The sequence below is a fragment of the Aspergillus sydowii genome, assembly GCF_001890705.1.
Source record: "Aspergillus sydowii CBS 593.65 unplaced genomic scaffold ASPSYscaffold_13, whole genome shotgun sequence".
NCBI classification, from domain to species: domain Eukaryota; kingdom Fungi; phylum Ascomycota; class Eurotiomycetes; order Eurotiales; family Aspergillaceae; genus Aspergillus; species Aspergillus sydowii.
The window spans coordinates 186,221-207,767 of NW_024467871.1; the positions used below are offsets into that span (position 1 = coordinate 186,221).

At 52.4% G+C, this 21,547-nt stretch overlaps 11 protein-coding genes across 11 annotated transcripts; 4 read left to right on the plus strand and 7 right to left on the minus strand.

Annotated features, from left to right (window-relative positions):
• Nucleotides 1-301: 301 nt before the first annotated feature.
• Nucleotides 302-1,292, minus strand: ASPSYDRAFT_160575 (SDR family NAD(P)-dependent oxidoreductase; the record flags this gene model as incomplete). Its single annotated transcript, XM_040842922.1, has 5 exons — nucleotides 302-491; nucleotides 558-610; nucleotides 667-689; nucleotides 760-872; nucleotides 931-1,292. Coding segments are annotated over 5 exons (741 nt in total), but the record flags the coding sequence as incomplete, so codon positions are not given.
• ASPSYDRAFT_49605 (uncharacterized protein) lies at nucleotides 1,234-3,626 on the minus strand. Its single transcript, XM_040847868.1, has 4 exons — nucleotides 2,634-3,626; nucleotides 2,330-2,585; nucleotides 1,349-2,271; nucleotides 1,234-1,291 (listed from the first exon to the last, which is right to left on the minus strand). The coding sequence occupies exons 1-3, from the start codon at nucleotides 3,460-3,462 to the stop codon at nucleotides 1,701-1,703; spliced, it is 1,656 nt and encodes a 551-aa protein (XP_040698293.1). The 5' UTR covers nucleotides 3,463-3,626; the 3' UTR covers nucleotides 1,234-1,291; nucleotides 1,349-1,700.
• A 672-nt stretch (nucleotides 3,627-4,298) lies between these two features.
• Nucleotides 4,299-5,576, plus strand: ASPSYDRAFT_160177 (uncharacterized protein; the record flags this gene model as incomplete). Its single annotated transcript, XM_040842889.1, has 3 exons — nucleotides 4,299-4,855; nucleotides 4,927-5,489; nucleotides 5,539-5,576. The coding sequence occupies 3 exons, from the start codon at nucleotides 4,299-4,301 to the stop codon at nucleotides 5,574-5,576; spliced, it is 1,158 nt and encodes a 385-aa protein (XP_040698294.1).
• On the minus strand, nucleotides 5,507-6,590 carry ASPSYDRAFT_466375 (uncharacterized protein). The gene has a single exon (XM_040847279.1). The coding sequence runs from the start codon at nucleotides 6,493-6,495 to the stop codon at nucleotides 5,776-5,778; it is 720 nt and encodes a 239-aa protein (XP_040698295.1). The 5' UTR covers nucleotides 6,496-6,590; the 3' UTR covers nucleotides 5,507-5,775.
• A 96-nt stretch (nucleotides 6,591-6,686) lies between these two features.
• Nucleotides 6,687-8,581, minus strand: ASPSYDRAFT_209991 (arylsulfotransferase family protein; the record flags this gene model as incomplete). Its single annotated transcript, XM_040843973.1, has 2 exons — nucleotides 6,687-8,039; nucleotides 8,114-8,581. The coding sequence occupies 2 exons, from the start codon at nucleotides 8,579-8,581 to the stop codon at nucleotides 6,687-6,689; spliced, it is 1,821 nt and encodes a 606-aa protein (XP_040698296.1).
• Nucleotides 8,582-9,709: 1,128 nt separating this feature from the next.
• ASPSYDRAFT_466627 (Zn(II)2Cys6 transcription factor) lies at nucleotides 9,710-12,369 on the plus strand. Its single transcript, XM_040847282.1, has 6 exons — nucleotides 9,710-10,037; nucleotides 10,081-10,397; nucleotides 10,442-10,518; nucleotides 10,577-11,157; nucleotides 11,210-11,368; nucleotides 11,417-12,369. Exons 1-6 carry the CDS (start codon nucleotides 9,970-9,972, stop codon nucleotides 12,240-12,242), a joined length of 2,028 nt encoding a protein of 675 aa, XP_040698297.1. The 5' UTR covers nucleotides 9,710-9,969; the 3' UTR covers nucleotides 12,243-12,369.
• On the minus strand, nucleotides 12,292-14,265 carry ASPSYDRAFT_160179 (uncharacterized protein; the record flags this gene model as incomplete). The annotated part of the gene is made up of 7 exons (XM_040842890.1): nucleotides 12,292-12,456; nucleotides 12,533-12,811; nucleotides 12,865-13,331; nucleotides 13,383-13,734; nucleotides 13,784-13,922; nucleotides 13,972-14,011; nucleotides 14,058-14,265. The coding sequence occupies 7 exons, from the start codon at nucleotides 14,263-14,265 to the stop codon at nucleotides 12,292-12,294; spliced, it is 1,650 nt and encodes a 549-aa protein (XP_040698298.1).
• Nucleotides 14,266-14,588: 323 nt separating this feature from the next.
• Nucleotides 14,589-15,505, plus strand: ASPSYDRAFT_49613 (uncharacterized protein). The gene is made up of 2 exons (XM_040847869.1): nucleotides 14,589-15,202; nucleotides 15,267-15,505. Exons 1-2 carry the CDS (start codon nucleotides 14,601-14,603, stop codon nucleotides 15,394-15,396), a joined length of 732 nt encoding a protein of 243 aa, XP_040698299.1. The 5' UTR covers nucleotides 14,589-14,600; the 3' UTR covers nucleotides 15,397-15,505.
• A 138-nt stretch (nucleotides 15,506-15,643) lies between these two features.
• ASPSYDRAFT_49614 (NAD(P)/FAD-dependent oxidoreductase) lies at nucleotides 15,644-17,433 on the plus strand. Its single transcript, XM_040847870.1, has 4 exons — nucleotides 15,644-16,011; nucleotides 16,068-16,357; nucleotides 16,407-16,992; nucleotides 17,050-17,433. The coding sequence occupies exons 1-4, from the start codon at nucleotides 15,768-15,770 to the stop codon at nucleotides 17,313-17,315; spliced, it is 1,386 nt and encodes a 461-aa protein (XP_040698300.1). The 5' UTR covers nucleotides 15,644-15,767; the 3' UTR covers nucleotides 17,316-17,433.
• Nucleotides 17,434-17,512: 79 nt separating this feature from the next.
• Nucleotides 17,513-19,737, minus strand: ASPSYDRAFT_185262 (uncharacterized protein; the record flags this gene model as incomplete). The annotated part of the gene is made up of 4 exons (XM_040843556.1): nucleotides 17,513-17,844; nucleotides 17,895-18,528; nucleotides 18,573-19,318; nucleotides 19,360-19,737. The coding sequence occupies 4 exons, from the start codon at nucleotides 19,735-19,737 to the stop codon at nucleotides 17,695-17,697; spliced, it is 1,908 nt and encodes a 635-aa protein (XP_040698301.1). The 3' UTR covers nucleotides 17,513-17,694.
• A 297-nt stretch (nucleotides 19,738-20,034) lies between these two features.
• ASPSYDRAFT_61102 (putative alcohol dehydrogenase) lies at nucleotides 20,035-21,234 on the minus strand (the record flags this gene model as incomplete). Its single annotated transcript, XM_040849943.1, has 3 exons — nucleotides 20,035-20,707; nucleotides 20,769-20,928; nucleotides 20,979-21,234. 3 exons carry the CDS (start codon nucleotides 21,232-21,234, stop codon nucleotides 20,035-20,037), a joined length of 1,089 nt encoding a protein of 362 aa, XP_040698302.1.
• Between the last annotated feature and the right edge of the window lie 313 nt (nucleotides 21,235-21,547).

The following is a 21,547-nucleotide window of genomic DNA, read 5'->3' on the forward strand; positions in this document are numbered from 1 at the left end:
GAGGATTCATATCAATTTATATATTGGATATAACTTGGTATCTAATCGCTTTGAGCGATCATTACTGTTTTGTGATGAGTTATTTATATATATATTTGCATCTGAAACTAGAGAATATAATATATACGAGATAAGCTTGACCTTGGTTAATCTCTTTCTTTCTGCACAAATTAGGAAGCTGAAGCTTTCAAACCTCGCATACAGGCAAGCATCATCTAGATATCATACCCACCCGCGCACGGCGGAATGACGGCCAACGAACAAATGAAAAGTTAAGCAAGCCGTGGATAGAGTTCATCTCTCAGGATGTCGTCCCTCCATCCACAATTAGCGCGTTGGCACACATATAACTGCCCATGCTCGACGTGAGGAAGAGGATCGCATTAGCAATCTCCTCCGGTCTAGCTGGCCGTTTGAGAGCAGCCTTGTCAATCTCCGCGTCGGCAATTCCTGATTGTATCGCCGCCGTGGTGAAAGGCGTGTCGACGTAGCTGCCACATGATTACGTCAGTTTCTTTTATTGGATATTATGAAAATTACACTGGGAGGGAGCTTACCCGGGACATATGGCGTTGATGCGAATTCCGTCTTTTGCGTATGCTCTTCCATCCTGGTTCAGTTAGGATTCTGTGGCTGTTACGAAAGGGGGGGAGTAAAGTAGCATACAAATTTAGTCAGTCCAACAACCGCTATTATAATAATTGCTTATTAGCCTATGTTCTAGAGGAATGTAGAAAAACAAAGGCGTAGGTACTGTACCGTGTTTCGAGGTCGTATACGCAATGATTCCAAATGACCCGTCGGGACTTTGGATTCCGTACATCGAAGCGAGATTGACGATAATCCCACGTCCTTCATATCCTGGGCGCAATCTTAAAGGTGTCAGCAACAGACGTATGTATAATAGACAACGAGGGAGAGATTGCTCACTCCTGCTTCAGCATCTGCTGAATAACCCATTTGTCGCATAACATCACCCCCGTCTGGTTGACATCAATGACGCGCTGCCAGTCCGATAGTGGAAGTTCGTGCGTTGGAGCCGGGTTACCCGCAATACCAGCGCCGTGGATGGAGATATCAATACGACCAAATTTGGCGGCGACTGATTGCACAGCGGCAGCTATTTGGTCCTCTTGCGTTACGTCGACGGTGAATATTTCGACGCGGACGTGGGGGTATTTCTCGCGAAGTTCTGCTTGCACGGATTCGAGGTTGGGGACGCTGACATCTGCCAGGGCTAGGCCTTCTATACCATTTTGAGCAAATACATGGGCTACAGTCTTTCCGATGCCTTGACGTTGTTAGCATCCTGTTCTGTATATGGGTGTCGAGGAAGTAGCGGTCGTACCGGAGGCACCACCCGTGATAAACGCTGTGCCGTTAACATGACATGGGGGTTTGGCTGCGTCAGTCATTGTGAAGAGTGTATGGTGCTGATTTACTGCCCACTGTGTTGAGGGAGACGTGAGTGTTTGGGATATAAGGAGTAAGCGGGTATTCCAGTTTCATGGAGGCGATGCGGGGTCAACCGCCGAGGTCGATCGGGCGTCCAGCCGTGGGTCTGAAATGCATGTCCGGGCAACACGGTAACTAAAGCATTGGAGATGGTATTGACTTCTAAGGCTGGGTGATAAAATACCACTGGGCTCTCGAAAGAACGTATCGACGTCTACCATTCTAGCAGGGGTTCTGGGAGTGACCTAGGTCCTAGCGGAGTGACCATTCGCCTTGGCTTGCTCTGCTTCGGGATGTTGGGAAGCGGGCTCGTTAGTTGGCTGACTTTCTTTACGCTGATGTTGATCGCTAGCAGCCTTCTCATCTGGATCCTTCGGTCGTTCCAGCCCTCGGTCCCGGACGAATGCGCACAGCAAAAAGCATGCCCCGATCAGTGGAACCTGCAAGATGAACACTGCTCGAGAAGCAGCCACGTATGCATCCACGATGCTCTCCCAGTTCGCATCCGAAATTCCATCCCTTGACGGAAGGGTGTATGTAGAATGGGCAAGATCTTTGTATGCTTCAGGAAGGTTAGAGCGAAGAACGGCTTGAAGAAGGGCCGCAGACACAGCGAGCCCGCATGCACCTCCGAGGCAACGAAAGAAGTTGCGATCTGAGATGACCACTGCTCGTTGGGCCTTTGTGCAGTGGGCTTGACATGCAATCATTGTGGGTTGGAAAGTGCTCCCGATCCCTATGCCAGCAATGCCAACGGACACTGCGATGACAGCTGGGCTGGTGGTACGGTCGAACCTGATCATGAGGCCGGCGCCGCTAAAAGCTTATTTAGCAAGTGTCAATGGCGGGAAAGATCCTTGATACCGATACTCACAGTGTCCACAGGCCAAAGCCAATCCAGATCAATTCGCCATATCGCTTGCGGCGGGAAATATACTGGCCCGATGCAATAGACGTGAGTGAATGGCAAACCATCATTGGGCATGTCAAAGCAGCCGAGACAATTGGGTTCCAGCCGCGGGCGTTCTGGTAGTACAAGGGAAGGTAGTAGAGATATGCTTGGTAAACACCACCCAGAAGGAACGTCTGGAGGAACAGGGCGCAAATAACCTTGTTTTTGAACAAGACGACTGCGAACGGTCAGCTCAGGTATATATGGACGCGAGAGAGGACTCTACCTGGAAGCATGGGGAGGGCTGCCACTTTCCACTCAACAAGTAAGAACACAATCAGCGAGCAGCCTCCGATGGCAAGCATACTTATCACCATGGCAGAGTCCCAGTTGAAATACGACCCTCCGCCAGATATGGGAATAAGTAAAAGAATAACACCAGCAGAGGATGTGAGTATCCCGAAAAAGTCGATACGTTTCACGCTATTGGACAAGCTGTCTTTCTTATGATTGTTTGGTATCAAGAAATACCCTATCAGTGCGGAACATGCAGCTAGCGGACCGATGAGCCAGAAGAAGCCTCTCCAAGTTGCGTTCATGATGAAGGCGGCGCCGAGAAATGGGCCGATTATATTTCCCAACCCCATGGCAGCACCGAGAATGCCTTGATACTTGCCACGCTGTTGCAATGTGACAATATCAGAGACAATGATCATAGTCAGCGAAGTGACTCCACCGCCAGCTATACCGGCTAGCCCCCGGAAAACATAAAACATCTCGGGGGTGGCTGATACACCGCAGAGCACATCTGATATACAGAGTAACACGAGGGCGGACAAATAAATGACCTTGCGGCCGAAGATATCAGAGAGGCGGCCATACAGAACCGTGAATGTGGTGTTTGCAATCAAGGACGAGGTGCCTGCCCAGGATATGGTGTTCCGGGCATCAAGGTCTGCGGCGATGGTAGGCAGTGTGACGCTGATGCCATTTTGGTCCACAAAGGTAATAAGCAAAGATATTGCCAGCCCTGTGAAAACGACCAGTAGCTGGGCACGGGGAAGAATGTTGGACTGATCATGGAGAGCTCGCTCAGCCACTCGTTGCCGATCCATGATTGGTGAAGCAAGGGGACACTGGACCTTGCGTCATAAATCTGGGTGTAAGAACCACGCAAGGTTATGTATGCTGGATGGCTCCGATCTCAGGTCGGCGGTTTCGCATGTCGATTGAGAAAACAATGAATCCAGGCCGAAGCGGGGATTCGAATTGAACATGGAACGGCGACAGGACAGATCGGATAAGCGGCATCGGAGGAGCCTGAATGTACATTGGAGTAAGTTGAATGCCTTGATTAGCAGGTGGGAATATGTTTAACCTGTGACGTTGTCCCCACCAACACGTAAATGCAGCGCAAAACCACAAGAAACTTTCAACTTCCAATTCGACTGGACGAGAAACAGTGTTGTTTGTCAAGCATGATTTCTAGAAGAATGACATAAATTCGTCTTGCCGACGTAGTATGTACTGTAGATAGCATCAAATAAATGCGATGTGACTCGCGAGTATGCAGGAGTCGCTGCTTAATACTCCGGTCTCGCTATTATTGCAGGCGACGAATTACTAACCAGCAGCCAATGGATGGTCCGGTATTGCTTTGGCATTTCTGGGGCTGAGAGCCGAAGTGGGAGAAAGCTCGGTGAGACATGAATCGGAGCACTGCCGGTCGGCCAGCCAGACACTTGCGAGGCACCAAGGCTGCAAGGCATGAAGGCAGCACTCGCGACGGACGCGTGCGCGTGTCTGCCAGGTCCGTCAGGCAGCAACAGGCTCGGTTATCCGCGGCATTCCCCGCATGAACTCACTGGTGACTCTGGGGAATAAAAGCAGAAAGGGAGAGAGAAAGATACCGTCGCTCTTGTCTAATCCTGCTTCTCTCCCTATACTCACCATGGCTTCTCTTCTACGGCCTCACCGTGTCCCGCGTCTCTGCGGCCGGAGCTACTCAACTGCTCCAACGCCTTCAACACGCCTCAACCTCCCCATCGACTACAAATCCACGCCGCTGCTGCACCACTCCTCCTCCTCGCTCTCTAATGCCTTCGATCTTCCTCCGTCCAGCACGTCCAAATCCATGAACCTATACCAAGCCATAAATGCCGGACTCCGAACCGCGCTGTCGAAATCCAGCCAGGTCATGCTCTTCGGCGAAGACGTTGCCTTTGGCGGCGTCTTCCGGTGCTCCATGGACTTGCAGACGGAGTTCGGCTCAGAGAGAGTCTTCAATACACCGTTGACAGAACAAGGGATTGTAGGATTTGCGATTGGTGCTGCGGCAGAGGGAATGAAGCCCGTCGCGGAGATCCAATTCGCAGACTATGTCTTCCCCGCGTTTGACCAGATCGTCAACGAGGCGGCTAAATTTCGATACCGCGAGGGAGCGACCGGAGGGAATGTAGGCGGAATGGTAGTTCGGATGCCATGCGGCGCTGTGGGACATGGAGCTTTGTGAGTTGGCGCTTAATACGAATGTGAAATACGACTTCGGCTAACCATGTGTGTCCGTGTCTGTTGTATAGGTACCATTCACAATCACCAGAAGCGCTGTTCGCACATGTCCCCGGTGTCCAAGTTGTTGTCCCCCGCTCACCATCACAAGCTAAGGGCCTTTTGCTTTCTTCAATTTTTGAAAGCAGAAACCCGGTTGTTTTCATGGAACCAAAGGTGCTCTACCGTGCCACCGTCGAGCACGTCCCCAACGAATACTACACCATCCCTCTGAACAAGGCGGAGGTCGTGAAACCAGGTAATGATGTTACGATCATCTCATATGGCCAGCCAATGTACCTCTGCTCAGCAGCTATTGCGGCCGCTGAAAAGGCCCTGGGCGCAAGCGTGGAGCTGATCGACTTGCGGACGATATACCCATGGGATCGGCAAACAGTATTGGACAGTGTGAGGAAGACGGGGAGGGCCATTGTCGTACACGAGAGTATGATAAACTATGGCGTTGGTGCTGAGGTAGCGGCGACTATCCAAGAAGGCGCCTTCTTGAGACTGGAAGCTCCAGTTAAGCGGGTGGCAGGATGGAGTACACATACCGGTCTCACGTACGAGAAGCTGATTCTCCCTGATGTTGCGAGTGAGTACTCAACGCACCTACTAAGTATTACTTCGCTAATCAGAGACAGGAATCTACGACGCCATCAAGCAGACACTTGAATACTGAGTTTTCATGAGTGTGATTATATTTCAACGTTTAGACAACCGATACCAATCCTTCACACGACATGATGATATCAATAGAGTCCAGTACATACATATCTCGAATGAATGAAGAGATACATGAATGAAGAGTGTTATCCTTGTAACGTTGAAAATGCTGGCCCACCTCGCAATCACCCAAGTCATGCCCCAGTGCAGCAAGTCTATTGCTGGGCGCAGGCTGGACACTCTGGTTGTGTCTCTGAGGGCAGTTGATTTGTTTCCTGAGCGGTGTGGTCTTGTATATAGTCGCCCTGCGCATCAGGGCTCGACGACTGTAGCTGTGAAAGTCGGTCCGCCAGGGTCTCGACGATAATCTTCTGGACAGCAACAACGTCCATGAGCAACTTGATATCGGTCTCCGACTGTTCCGTCGGCTTCTCCGGTTGGGGGTCGTCCAGCTCGACCTCGTCGACCGCCATTGCTATCTGAATGATATCTTCCAGACTACACTCCATTCCAGTGCACGTAAAGCTGGCAAGTATGCCGTTCAAGATCTTCCTTGAGTCCCGATCGGCCACACTGCGGACGAACCAGGTCACGGTGAGTGATTCATACTTGGATGGGAGGGTGTATGCAAGTTGCTTGAACTCATAGGCGTGGTCCTCGAGCAAATGCTGCCCTTGCTCCATGTACGCCAGTCTTTCTAGCGTGAGGAGGTAGTCCGGCAGCTCCAAGCTTGGGAATAGCTCCATGACCTTCTTCATAATCGACACCCGGCCGCTCCTGAGGTCGCTAGGCTCGTAGTCGCTGTGCTTCATATGTAGCATACGGTATTGGCATCGCGCAAGCCTCATCTGGTCCTCCCGGCCCATCTGCCCCGACGTTGGCGTTTGCATGGTTGTGACAATGTCGGTCTTCGGCCGGTGCAAAGAGGCAATCATCCAGCAAGCAGTAGTAGATCGAGGGTAGTGGCTAATGCTGTTGAGGAGTAATTGAGGATGATGCCTTGTTGAAGAGGGAGAGTGAAAGGCAACGGAAGGTGAGGCCTCACTTGTTCCGCATTAGGAAGGCCGCACCAACGCTCCAGCGGTGCCTGCAAAATGATCCTCTTGCCATGGTCAAGCAAATAGAATCAGCGAGGATCACGGTTAGCCTCATTGCGCTCACGCTCATGGACTGGAATCAGATGGTATTCATTGCGACGCCAAGGAGCATTGCGGCGACCACGACATGAAGGCCACATTCGGTACACCGCAGCAGCAAGGCCGCAAATACCGGCGACAACGGCGATTCCAAGAATGAAGTAGTGTAGATCAAGCACATCATCAAGGGAAGATTCATCAGAATCTCGTTGCAGTGGGGCTGTAACCTGCAGAACATTCCCCTGCGCATCCAGTGCTGCCAGACGGAATATCGGGCTATCAAAGTCGTTGGGGAGGGGAATCCCTGTCTCGAATCCTGTCTTTGCGAATTCCCCTATCGCAACAGCATCACCGTCGAGGTCCAGCTCGCCGGTTGTAGTGTTGTTGATGCTGAAATCTAGCGTCTCAAGCCGCCAGGCTGCAACTTCGGTTGCACCGTTCCAGCTCACGTAGACCATGTCCCCAGACACGACAGCATCAGGCTCAGTCTGCGGGTTCCCAGTCCAGTCTTCCTTGAACACACGGTAGGAGACGACGCGCCCGAAACCGAAGTAGGCGGAGGCCCCGAAGTGCACATTGCATTCCACTTGCCCATCCGCGCTGAACTCGCTGTATGCTGCACTGTGACCCCAGGCAACGAGGACACGGTCGGTGCCATTCAGGAGCTGCACATTGCCCTGAGAGACGGTCTGGATGTGAAGCGGGTGGTAATACTCGCGGCGCAGAGTCGCTTGCCGGTTAGGGATATCAAGCGAGACGAGCATGCCCCGGCTGGCAGCCGCCGGGTCCTCACCGGAATGGGCTGTGTTGTCGAAGATGGTCATAGCATTCATGCCTGGATGCCAGCGAGCGTCATGCTGCCAGGCAAAGTTCGTCGCTTTACCGTCGGAGAGGTCCTGGAAGTCGTTTGCCTTGCCACCAAGAGTCCAGAGAATTTCGCCCGTATCCTTCGAGACACAGATGACTGTGTGGAAGTGTCTCGCTGAAATGAGGTAGTTCCCATCTGTATCCTTGTCGACGCTGTTTATATGGAAGTAATCAAAGGCAGAGTCGCGTCGATTGCCCGCCGACGCCGTTAGAGGGTGGTATGTGTTGTTGATATCGAGGTGCTCTGATGCTCGCCATTCGAAGATCAACTCGCCAGTTGCAATATCGATTTCCTGGAATAAACCATCGTATATCCAGCCTATCTCGGGGCCGCCAACCGAGGTCAAGTCCGCCAGAGTAGGGTCATATATAGTCACCAGAGCTGTATCGTCGGGAGAGATATGGAATTCGTGCAGGTCGGCGCCGTAGTTTCCTACCGGATTGATCACGTAGCGAGGCGTATAGGTCGAGTCGAGCTGTAGGTAGTCTGTCAGAGAGTGTCCATTACCTGTAATGCCAGCTCGGCATCAGGAAATGGCCGGCTACTCACCATATACCACGTCCCGAGCCCTCTCCCTTCGACCTGGTCGCCCTCCCAGTAGGTCAAGTAGTCCTCCCCGCGATACTGCTGGACTCTGAAGTCCTGCACTGTCTCCCAGGTCTGCTTCATCCACACCAGCTCCCCCTGGGCATCGAGAATCATGGGCCCAGGCTGGGGAACCGAGTCCCCGCGCGGTGCGAAAAACGTATAGCGCGAGTCACATCCAGCGCTGCCCTCGGGCTCGACAATCTGGAGGACAGGCGACTCATTTTCGAAGGAGACATAGCCTCTCGACGGGCCAAAGCCATGGGCGCCGAGGTCGTACCAGCTCAATCCCAAGCGGAAATCGAATCGCAGCAGCTGCGGCACTACAAAAACGTAAAACAGGTAAAGAAGACCCACGATCGCACTCGCAATCGCCGGCCAGAAGAAGAAACGCCGGTGCTCAAGGCAACGGCGAGACGCGGCGCAATACATCAGGGCAGGGCGGAAAATGAGCAGCGCACCCCTCGAGCAGCCGAGGGAAGCTGAGTAGGATAAATAATGAACGCCATGGATCAAAAAGCAAGACAGACGCTGACGCATGCCACGCGGAGCAGGATGAACGATTTGACTGCCAAGGGGCTTGTGGACGCGGCAAAACGGAGTATCTCAAGAGACAGTGGGGACTTCATGTTCCAGGGGGTTGATTTTCAATGCCGATTTGCCAGTGCCAGACAAATTCTCCAGATTAACTTGCAAGTTTGTCTCCTGGGTTCCACTTGCTGTGTGTGGCGCTCATGATTCCCAGCAGCATGCGAGTCAGCGGCGCAGCGCCGTTCGTGGTGTCGTCTTTGACAGCAGATCCGAGTATGCACTGTAGAGAGCTATCCAGGACTGGCTGCTGATTCTACACCGTAGGTTGGGGCTATCTTTTGGCATCTGTGCTGTAGAAGGAGTGAAGAAATGCCAAAAGGCGTGGAGCACAACGTTCTTGGCTCCTCCACCGTGGAGAAATAATCTGTTTGCATAATTGGATCATTATTGGTTTGAACTTCACCTTCATTTGGGTCATGCTCCACGCTCTTCTCCAGAATCATTCTCAGGGGAACCTCGCACTGGCATCGACGACGGCCAATAACGCTGTCCAGAGCGAGTATCAGCCTTGGAACGGCGACGAACTAGAAACCTCTCGGGCAGGAGACCTCGTTTACGTACCAAGTCTCGGACTTGTCAAGAAGACAGAGCTACGTATTTATTTCCGACTGCAATTTGTGCTTCTTTGTGCTGGCTTATGCTATGTTTGTGCTGGATCTTGTGCTGATGCACAATCAACCTGTAGCCACGAAGAGCCTGCCACTGTGATCTCTCCAAAAGCAACGCAGCTAAATGCACACCATTCCGGCGCTCGCATTTGTTTACCCCAAAATTAACCAATAACAAACAAGAGAAGCGTTGCCGTTGGATTAAGGGGATGCGCGTGTATAGGGCTCATCTCTGACAGCCATCAATCCACGACAGTCAGGGCGGAATGTCTGGGTTGAGGATTGACAATGCGAAAGCCCAACTGTGGGAAACCACATTTCTTATAGAGTATAACGTTGAAGTTTAATATCTAGCTCTATCTGCAAGGGCATCGGTGCGGGCGCTGCGTATACTCCGTACTCAACCACCTACTGCAAGTTAGGGCAGAGATAAAGAGCACCTGCATTAATCTGCATCTGAACCAAATATATCTCGCTGCAGATAAAGAAATCAGATTATGCCCGAACAAGTTAGGATTACCCCGACTGACCCCTCACTGATAGCGCAGGAATCGATACGAGTGCCAGCCCAGGCTCTCTGACCGTCATTCATGATCTGTTTAGAAACAACCAGATCTTTCAATGGAAACGTACGAAAGAAGTGCCAGTAATCACACAGCTCGTCCCAGCAGACGACGTGCCTCTCTGGCGTAAGTCGCACTCTATCTACTCGACCAGCCCTAACAGCACCAGATGCGACACCTGTCGGCGACAGAAGGAAAAATGCGAAGGCGGGCCTCCTTGCTGGAGATGCCAACGACTTGGCCGACCGTGCACAGTCCGTGGCAGCGTCCTCTCGAGAAGATATTATTCCGGTGGCGTTCACAGCCAAGACAGCTCGCCGCGAGTAGAGGGCTTGGAACGGATCGTGCGCCACTTCCTGGGAAACGTGTCGCTGGACGAGGAAAATGTCGGTCGCATTGTCGAGAGACTTGAAGGGACGATGCAGGGGGGTGCACCGAACGTGGATGAGCCGTTCGATGTGCAGTTTGTGTCGAAGGATATCGCGCGTGAGTTCCTTGTACTGGGGGAGACGTGGTGCTGATGTTGGCAGACTACTCGGGGGAGTTTTCGCACTGGAATTTCTCGCAGAAGCTGCGCCGAAAGATCGGTCAGATAGAGAGGTTCAGGGTGCGAGATATATGTCATTATTATGAAATTGGATATTGGCTGATTCTTGCAGGTCAAGGAGTACTGGCGGCCAACGCAGCTCCAGTCCTCCATCCACCTTGTCTCGCAGGCAATGAATCATCTGCCTCCACGACCGATCACCGAGTTTCTCATCGACATGTTCTTCAAATACGCCGCCGTGAATGTCTTCTACATGGAGCGATCCTGGGTCCACGAGCGGGTTGAGCGCTGCTACGCCGCATCGACAGAATACACCCTTAGCGATATCCCCTGGGTGTGCTCACTCTTTGCAGTCCTTGCAGTCGGAACACAAGTCGCGCATATGGAAGAGGGCCAAGAAGTTAATGAAGATCTGAATCTGTGCTCAGAAGACTCGGTCGGGCTCTCGTTGTACCATATCGCGTGCCGTCTGGTGCCTGATGTACTCCTGGTTGCGTCCCACGAGAGCGTACAGGCCTTTCTCCTGCTTGCGCTTTACGCACTACCTCTGTCTACCGGAGGGCTGTCCTACTCTTATCTGGGGATTGCAGTCAAGATGGCCATTCAGAATGGAATGCATCGGAAATATGTAGGCGAGTGCGATCCCAGGATTATTGAAACGCGTAATCGTGTTTTTTGGACCGCATGTACGCTTGATAAGTGTGTCGGGTCTCAGAAATCTTCAGTTTAGACAGTAATTAACAGATAATAGGAGAATAAGCATCTTCCATGGCCGCCCGGCGTCAATCGCAAAGTCAGATATCAGCACCGACCTCCCATCCGACGCGCTGTCCTTTTCGTCGCCTAATTACGCCAACATGATGGCATATATCAAGCTGAGCTCGTGGCTGGGAGAAGTATCAGAGACACTGTAAGCGTATGTTTAACTCTTGAAAACCATTTACTAATCGCCTTGCAGTACTCTACTGCGAAACTGCGCGAAAAGCTTCATCCCCGAGTACCTCGACCGTCTCATCCAACTACGAATGCAGATAGCGCAATGGTGGGTTTCACTACCATCGACGAATGAATGCCGCGATACAACACCAGCAAGTTCGCTGTTTCGCCAGAATTCACATCTGAAGATGACATACCTACTGATCTATGTCTACATGGGCCGCCCATTCATGTTCGCCAGCGACTGGACAGACTCTCCGGTGGAGAATCCAGACAGTGATCCCCGAGCACTTCTAGTCCAGGGCTGTGTGAAAAGCGCCCTCAAGATTTTGGATATTCTGCACTCCTTATCGACTAATACCGGTCTCTGTCGGGCGTCCTATACAGAGTTCAGCTCATGCCGTGCTGCACTCCTGGTCATACTCGCCGAACGACTCAACTCGCGCAAGCTGCACCGGTTCCAGGATGAACTGACCAGGGGAATGGCCATGATCCGGCGCATGACTGGGGGGAGCTCCTCAGAGTCTGAAATCTCTTACCTCCAGTCACTCGATGCAGCGATTAGACAGTCCTCTCTAGCTGCGAATGAGGCTGATAGTAACAGACATACCTCCCAAGATGAGCCCTCAGCTTACGCTCAATTCAAGCACTGGACACATGCCATGAAGCAGGATACCTACCCCGGGGGCATAACAGACCTCGAACTGTCATCATTCAGTCCGCTGTCATTCCTGAACTCAGAGCCACGACTCGGAGAGGGAAGCGAAGTGCAGGGTCTGCTTAATACATGGCCGAGTGATGGTTTTGCACTGGACCCTAATGTCTTTTCTCCCTTTCAGAGTGGATAAATTGCGAATAGTGATGAATTCCCTGATATGAATAACGATCGTGACGACGCTAACCAAAAACCACATATTGTACACGTTTCAGCCATGGTGTCTTCTGCCCTTTCTCCCCTTCTGCCTCCTGATTCATCTCTCTCGCACGATCCTGCTCGTCGAAGACAATCGCCGGCGAGAAGTCCATCTCGCTGCCCCTGACGATCCTCGTCTTGAACCACCACTGTAGCATGTTAATACCACTCCCGTACCCCCAAATACTTCTATACAAACGTAAGGCAGGTAGAAAAATAGCTCACCTTGTAAGCAAAGTAATCAAAAAAGAACAACGGCGCCGCAAGATACGTCGAGAAGAAGCTCTTCGCAGACCCCTTCTCCCCGAACGGGAAACAGGCAAGGTAGAACTCGCACCCGAATATAAACAGAACAATAACCAGGCTAAGGTATTGAGCGTACGGCGTTAGGAGGCCCTTGAATGGTAGACCGCGGAGATTCTTCCCCTGGGCGCGCAGGCCCTGTCGGAAGCGAAGATGCGCGATATAGATCGAGGCCCATTGGAAGAGCGTAGCAATTGCGACCTGACAGTTAAAGGTTAGTGACAGAAAAAGCGAGATGTGGATGAAAGGCCTACCAAAGACGAAAACCAGCCATAGACAATACTCCCCGTGCTATCGACATTCAGGTAGCAGAGCCCACCACCCAGAATCAAACAGATCGCAATCGAGACAAATGGTCTTCCACTCTTATCCTTCTTGCCAAAGAATCCGTGGATGATATGCAGATCGGCCAAGGCCGTGAGACTGCGACTGGCAACATATACGCTCGTAATGCCGCAGCTGATGACACTGAGGAAAATGAACCCGTTGATTGCGTGCGCCAGGCCCCAGACATCAGCGCGCTTGAGGGCAATCACGAACGGGCTGCCCAGGGTTCCGCTGCCGCTGACGAGATCCGGGTCGTCATAGGGAACGCACATACCGACGAGCCAGATGTTGACAACGAAGAAGGTGAACATGCGCCAGAAGACAGGGCGGACGGTTTTCTTGATTGTATGTCGGGGGTCGGCGACTTCGCCAGCTATGACTGCGATGTGTTCGCCTGGGAGTGTAAGGACCAATATAGACACGAGAAATGATAGGTTGTATATACCTCCGCCGAAACTAAACGCAGCTTGCACAAAACTCTTTGCAATTCCCTTGATCCCGTTGTGGAATGCCCCAGGTGACTTCCAGTAGTGGAAAATGATGGGCCCGTTGGTCGCAGCGATGCCTCCAGATGTCATGATGAACATGAAAAATATCATAAGTACGACAGCGAGGCATTTGATAAACGACATGTAGTACTCGATGTAGCCGTACACCCGGACGTGGAAGATATTGGCAAAGGCCATGACGACGAGGAAGATGGTTATATACGCAGCCAAGGGGAGGGCGTTCGTCTGCCCCCAGAACTGCAGGACACTTACAGCTGCTGTGATTTCTGCTGGAATGATCATCACCCACTGCGCAGTGAGCAATGGCCAAGGATGTTGGAGGGAGGTGTCTACTCACGGCAAACCAGAAGTTGATACCGATAGCAAAGCCAAATGCTGGGTCCACGAACTCGGAACACTGGCGAATAAAGCCTCCGTGGACTGGCATGTACGTAGTCATCTCTCCAATTGAAGAGTATTGGGCGTAGACAATGATCCTAGCCAGCTGTCAGCAATGTACCCCGAGTTTGGGCTATAAACACTTACGCTGTCAGAGTATAAGTGATGGCGAGCCCAGCAGGACCGGCTGTCTTCATCAGTATATCTATAAATACCAATATCGATAGGCATACCGTAGTACAAGGCCTGCCCAGTTCCAACCCAGAGTCCGGTGCCAATACCAGCCCCAAAAGTCATCATCATCACCTTGCGCCTGGTCAGGGAGCGGTGGTATCCGACATCCTCAGGATTGATCGCTGTAGCAGAGCCTTTGATCTCAGTTGACGCTGTAGCGACACGCTCAATATCGGTCTGAGCATTAACAGTCCCCTTTGATTCCATGTCGTGGCCGACCGATTTGAGAGGGTCGCCCATCGTGCCAGAGTTCATATACTATCAGTCTGAGACATACCGGGCGACCAAACCCGGGAGCAAGCCCCTTCATATGCTGATGCCTCACAAGACCATGTCCTGTTATATCGTCTCCAACTGCTATCTCTGCCATCCTATCAGCCCTCGTTCTGGACCGGCAGTGATCCGCCGGCATTGCACCGGTTGATCTGCGAGTGCCGCCGGGATCGAGAAGTGGGGGAGGGGCGTCTCCAGCACTTGATAACAGCGTTTATCCTTCCTCTTTATTCAGTCTACAATTATACACTGTAAAGCCGTATTCCACCATGAGTTCCAAGAACGTTGTCTTCGACGTAGTCGGCACCCTCGTCGGCTACGACCACCTCTTCGCCGCCATCGACCACCAGCTCGGCGAGCGCCTACGTGCCGAAGGCATCAAACCCTCGCTGCTAGGATATACCTGGATCGAGGTCGCCGAGCGCGAATACACATATCTTAGCATGTCCGGAAAATACACCGTCTTCGCCGACGTCTTCCGCGCCTTATTCTACCGGATGCTCTGGATGGCCGGGATCTCCGAGCCGCGCGAGTTCGCATCAGAGAAGGACCTCGAATATATCATGGAGCAGTACGCGGGACTCACTATGCGGCCTGGTGCAGCGGAGTGTGTGCAGAAGCTGCGCGATGCCGGGTTTAGGGTTTGGTGTTTTACCGCCGGGGATATCAAGCGGGTCGGGGGGTACTTTGCGCGTGCGGGCATTGAGATGCCGGCTGAGGATCTGCTCTCGTGTGATTCTGCTGGTGTCGGGAAGCCTGATCCTGCGGCGTATCGCCCGTTGCTGGATAATTTGGTTGCGGAGAATGGGGGCAAGGTGCCTTGGTTTGCGGCTGGGCATATGTGGGATGTTTCGGCGGCGAGGAGGGCTGGGTATGTTTCTTACGAAGATAGATCTCTCTGGTGCGCTGTTGAAGGTACTAATGTGATGTTACAGGTTTAAAGGCGCGTATTCGTCAATCTGGGAGAAGGAACCGTTGACGGAGCTGTTCGGCAAGATGGATGTTATCGACGAGACTTTGCCTGGCATGGCTGATAAGATCATTGCGCACCAGGCTTCTGCATAATTACTATCTAGTGATAGAGGTCCTTGATATGCAGTGTATAATTCAATAGTACCCAATTCTGGCTAATAATAACCTCGCTGATATCAAATGCAAATATGCTCCTCCAAGATATCAATATACTATCTATCAGTAATACAATCTACAACAGGATGATAACCCGATGATAACATTCAAGATAACCCTCGGCTACTATCGGTAAATACCTCCACCATCTCCACCTGGTATCTACATCCTGCACTGCCGCCGGCTTCATCCCGGCGGCAACTCCACCGGAGAAATGTCCGACAGTCGCCGTGACATAAAAGAACAATCCTTTTATCCTTGGTCAGCCATTCTTGGCTTTAGACGGCACAGATAAGCTTCCATCCAGTATGTCAGCACCATCGCTCGCCCCCAATTCGATCACATCCTTCTGGCGAACCGAGCCTCATCATCTCGACAACCATCGCTCCACCGAGTCTCTCCCAACAGAATGTGACATTGTGATCGTGGGCGCTGGATATGCCGGTGCTTCTGTAGCGCATCATATCTTAGAGCAAACGAATGGTTCCAATCGCCCAGCCATCCTTATCTTGGAAGGCCGCCAGGCTTGTTCAGGCGCGACCGGACGGAATGGTAAGTCACTTTCTCGTTCAGATGAGACTGGTATGGCTTTTGCTGAATACTTGTAGGCGGCCATCTGAAGCCAGACCCGTATAATCGCATTGCGAGTCTAGCAACAGAGTATGGAGTCGATGCAGCCACCGAGGTGGCGGAGTTTGAGGCACGGCATGTTGATGCTATACAACACTTGGTCGAGAAGGAAATGATCGACTGCGAGCTGACGGTGACCGATGCGATTGACGTGCAGCTTAGTGCAACGCATGCCCAGTGTCTCAAGGCTGGATTTGACCGGTTAGTTGCCAGTGGCTGCGAGCCTACGAAGAAGACAAGGTATATCGGGCCAGCGGAGGCTGAAAAGGTACTCCATCCTGCAGTTGACCATATCATACAGTGGCTAATGGTTACAGTTTTCCGGTATGAAAAGGGCTGCTGCATGCTTCACCTACCGCGCAGGGCATCTCTGGCCATATAAACTGGTCATGCATCTGCTTGAAAGGGCTGTCCAGCGCGGCGTTAACCTGCAAACACATACGCCTGTCACTTCTATCACGGAATCGCATTCACCGTCAACCCATCGGTACATAGTCCACACCGCCAGGGGTACCGTCGCCGCAAAGAAAGTCATAATAGCAACCAACGCCTACACTTCCTCCATTCTCCCGCAATACAAAGACCGAATCGTGCCCGTGCGAGGAACCTGCAGTAGGATCATTGTCCCTCCACCCTTCAATGCTCCCAGCAGGCAGTTAACCAAGACGTACACCATTCGGCATAACAACTGGAACTACGACTACTTGATCCCCCGCAAGGACGGCAGCATTGTTGTTGGCGGTGCGAGACCGGCATTCATCGATAACCCAGATAATTGGTACGACGTCAGCGATGACAGTCGTGTCCTTGAGTCTGCGGTGCGGTATTTCGATAACTACATGCAAAGACATTTTGTGGGCTGGGAGAGGAGCCATGCATATACTGACCGCGTGTGGACTGGGAGTGCGTGACCCATGCTAAGCCATTTATCTTTGTACTGCATCTACTGACATCTACTAGTTATGGGATACTCTGCCGACGGCCTCCCGCATGTCGGACTGGTCCCTGGAAAGACAAATCAATGGGTCATTGGTGGCTTCACAGGGCACGGCATGCCGCAGGTCTTTCTTGCGGCGGAGGGCTTGGCCAGGATGGTTCTCCAGGAAATCAAGTTCAGGGACACTGGATTGCCGAGACTATTTGAGACAACACAGGCAAGACTGGACTCAAAGGTAAACCGCATAATGAAGAGTGTACATGAGGGAAAAACCGCGTCACGGCTTTAGGGCTTAGCACTATCATGCCCCCATATGCCAATGGAAGAACTGCGTTGTATAACAAACACATTGTAGTCCTTGCTAGTCTTATTGAATTCAATATCCTGACACTGGTGGGAGCTTAACGATAAAGTCTGGCCCTCTCGACAGGCAGTCATGACAGAAATAACTTGAACCGGTGATGCTCGTCCCGATAAGGAAGGCGACTGGTACGGCCAGAAAGGAAGGGATCGGCGGTGTGGAGGCCACATGACCCCGACCGTCACCCGCCCCTCCTCGTCCCAAACAGGAAACTGCAGCCACGGGGCTTCCCCCACTCTGATTGTCCTTCACAGTAACATTAACCACATCGCCGCCTTCTCCCCGGTTTTTCCATCGTGTCAGTGTTTTATTCTCTTCCCCCGGCCCGCGTCTCCATCCACTCGTCAACAATGCCTGCATACGACCGTGATCCATACACTGCCGTCAGCTCTTTCCACCACCGTCCGCCTGCCCGGTGCCGATTCAGCCCGAGGTCGCGCATCAACATGTCGTTGTACTATGCAACACATCAGCACACAATAGACACGTCGCAGTTTCAATACTCACCGGAAGCGTGTCCACGTTCAGCCCCGTGCCAGTCAGACGGCTCCACACCACATCCTCTGCCACACTTTCAAATACCTTCTGCGGATTAGAGAGAGGTCCGCCAAAGACCTCGTCAAGCCCGCCAGTGAGGAAGGCCACTGCCCAGAGAGCTTGCACTTCCCATACGACTGATACCGTGCCGTTGTAAAGAGCCCCCATGACTGCGAACGAGCGGTCTCCCTCTGCAATCAGCGACGGCGATGCGATGCGTCGGAAGAGATGATAGACGCCATGCGTTGGTGGAGTGGCATACTTGAAGAGGCTGGGATCTAGGGCGGACCGCATCTTGCATTCAGCTTCTTGCTCAATGGGCGCCCAGTCATATTCCGATCCTGTGCGACCCGGCAGCCCAAGGTGCGCACTCAAGGTCGGAGGATCGAATGAAATTGGCACAGCAAACTTCCACCCCGTTGCGTGGACAAGGAGGTCAACGGATGGAATATGAGTCCCGTCGCTAAGCTCAATACTCGTGTCTGGCAATTTGCTCGAGATATGGGCGATGTTTGATCGGTGGATGTGGACATTCGGGTCACGGATCGTCTCCCAGAGATCTGGATGATTGGCGATTCCGCCAGGCGACGTGCAATCGATTGCGCTGTCTTGTCAGCCTATGGTCTACGATATTCGGGACTATCTTACCTCGCCGTCGGACGCAACCTGTCCATCTTTGGGTGCGAATCGTACTTTGCAAACGCGTGAATATCGGCGTCCACCTGTTTCCACAGATGGGCTATCGCCGCTCGGCCCAGGGGATTTCCATGGAGCAACCGCCGTACCCAGGATCCTTCTATTCGGGGCAGCAAGCTTGTACGCGGCCACGTAATTCGTTTTGGGATCTCATATGCGCAAGGACTTATCACTGTCACCATCCTAGTACAACCAGGCTGGTCGCTAGGAACCTGCTTCTTTCCTAATTGAGTGGTAGGTCTAACCATCCATGCTGGACCGCGCCCGTCGTCGCGGATGATCCAATGCACCTGAATTGGCTCGACAGGGCGTGCCTCGATATTAAATGATGCGTTGTTACGGTGGAGGGAGGCGAAAAGGTGAACAAGGTCAAAGGCTGATTTGGCACCCCCGTAAACAGCTACTGATTTAGGGAATGTTGGCGACTGCGTTTCTTTCATGAGATCTTGTTTCAGATTTGGGATTGGTTGGTATCCGAAATTTTGGCGACAATATTTTCCCACGTCTCTGGCGTGAACGGCGGGGACAGGATGGTCTCCGGTATGCGCGATGTCGGGGACATTGGGCTCTGAGGTAACTCCAGTAGCAAGGATAAGTTTGTCACTCTTAACAGTAAATCGCGTAGACGATGGGTCTGTCAAGTCGACAATATCCAATGCCCATTCCTTGGTGGGCAGTCGAGAAGCACGAGTGACCTTCTCTGGTCAGACACAATATATATTCTGCAGCCAAAACATACCTTCCAATTCAACCGAATTCGCCGCCTCAAATCCCACTTCTCAGTCCAGACATGCAGATACCGATTAATCTTCCATCCGGGAATGAAATTATAATCACTCTCTTTCTCAGACTCATCTGGAACGGCATCCTTCAGACTTAAATCACTGAACTCGTAGTTGCCGTATGAATTCTGGCTCAGGAGGTTAGGGTACAGCCTGTCGCGCGACCAAGTCCCTCCAATGTCATACGCAGAGTCAATAATCAAGAGATCATCGAGGTCCTCGTCTTGATGTTCCTGTCTCGGCGTTTCACTCTTGTATCCACCCACGACCTGAAGGTATGTTTTTGCGGCGATGAGCCCGTTGAAACCGGCGCCCACAACAATAACTTGCGGCATTGATGTTAGTCTGTGCACTGGCTTGTTATTCCTGGATTCATTAAAACACTGGAAGCCAAGATTCTTGAAATTAAAGAGGGAGGCGTGTTAAGTAGAGTTTCAGGGCAGTAACACTGGGACGCGAACAATCGCAGTCCGGGCGAGGGTTGATATTGTTCTCTGCAACAAAGAAGACCCGACCTCGCCGGGCACGACCACAACTAATCGGTCGCTGTCGATTCCTTCAGTCCAGTTACATACTATTTTATCTGAAAAGTAATTGATTTGAAATCTATATCTAGTGCTCTATTGTCATTGTCATATCGTCGCGTCAATCTCGTCCACAATCGTAACCTTGATGCTAGGCTGGTCCCGGTCAGCACATAGTTCCAGCGCCTCATGTGCTCGTTCCAGCGGGAATGTATGCGACACCAGGGGCTTCAGATCCAGGATCCCAGCTGCCAGACAGTTGATCGCGGGCGGCCACGTATCGCGGTACCGGTTAATGAACTTAAGATCGATCTCCGCAAGCGAGAGGTGCATGAAGGGCAGGTTGTTCATAACAGCTTTACCAACACCAATGACGACGACGACTCCGCCCCGGCGCGCTGTGAAGGCCGCTGTAACCACGCTGCTTTCAACACCTGTACATTCGAGAATACGGTCGGGGGCGCTGTACTCATCTGGCCCGAAGAGAGCGCGGATGGCTTTCGCGTTCCCCTCTGGGTCCAGCGTTGGGTTGATCTGGTATGTTGTGGCGATGGGTAAGTACTTCTTCGCGAAGGCAAGGCGGCTCTCGTCGATATCTGTGATGACGACTGGGTGGGCGCCGGATGCGCGTGCTGCTGCTGCTGCGATGAGACCAATAGGTCCGGCGCCGCAGCAGACGACGCCGCGGCCAAGTTCGAGATGTGCGATTTGAATACCGCGCATGACTACGCTCAAGGGTTCGAGGAGGGCGCCGTCAAGGTAGGACAGGTTAGATGGGAGCCTAGCGGTTGTTAGCAGTTGATCCCTCTCTTTTTGGACAAAGGGCATGGGAAAGCGCATACTTGTGTAGCCATTTGGCAGGATGGACTTTGTAGCGCTGGAGTGTTCCAGCGTAAGGGTAGACACCGGCGAACTGAACGTCCTCGCAGAGGTTGTACCGGCCATCGTTGCAGAGGAAGCAGTTGTCGCAGGGAACACCAGGCTCAACGGCGACGCGATCGCCTGTTATCCGTTAGTACTGTGTAGCAGCTTTGTTTTAATTTGGGCCGTACCAGGCTGCAGATGTGTAACGCCCTCGCCGCACTTCAGGACAACACCCGCGGCTTCATGACCGATAATGCAGTCGCCGTGGAAGATGAGCTCGCCGATGCGACCGGTTTTCCAGAAGTGAATGTCCGACCCGCAGACTCCGGTGGCTTTGATGTGGAGGAGAACCTCTCCCTTGCCCGGAGCATGGATGGGGGCCTCGACGAGCTTGATCTGGTGGTCGGCTGTGATCTGGAGAGAGGGATTGGGGAGGAACGACATGGCGGGGGGGTGTGTGAGGGAGAGAAATTACTGAGAGTGGAAAAAAAGAAGGAGTGCCACGAGAATATATACAGGCGCGCCCAGAGGGAAAGGGAAACTGGAGCCCCCGGAGTGGCTCCGAGTGTAGTTGCAGGAAGTGAATGCGCGCTTGCTTCAGAATTTCCCCATTCGGACAGCAGTGCCTCTGGTTACCCGATTCGGCAATCCTGCCTCCATCGCCAGTTATAAAGGCGCCTCCGCGGGCGCATTGCTTTTCAGAATCGCAAATATCCCCTCTTTCACATCACTCCCGAGCATCATGACTTCCTCTCTG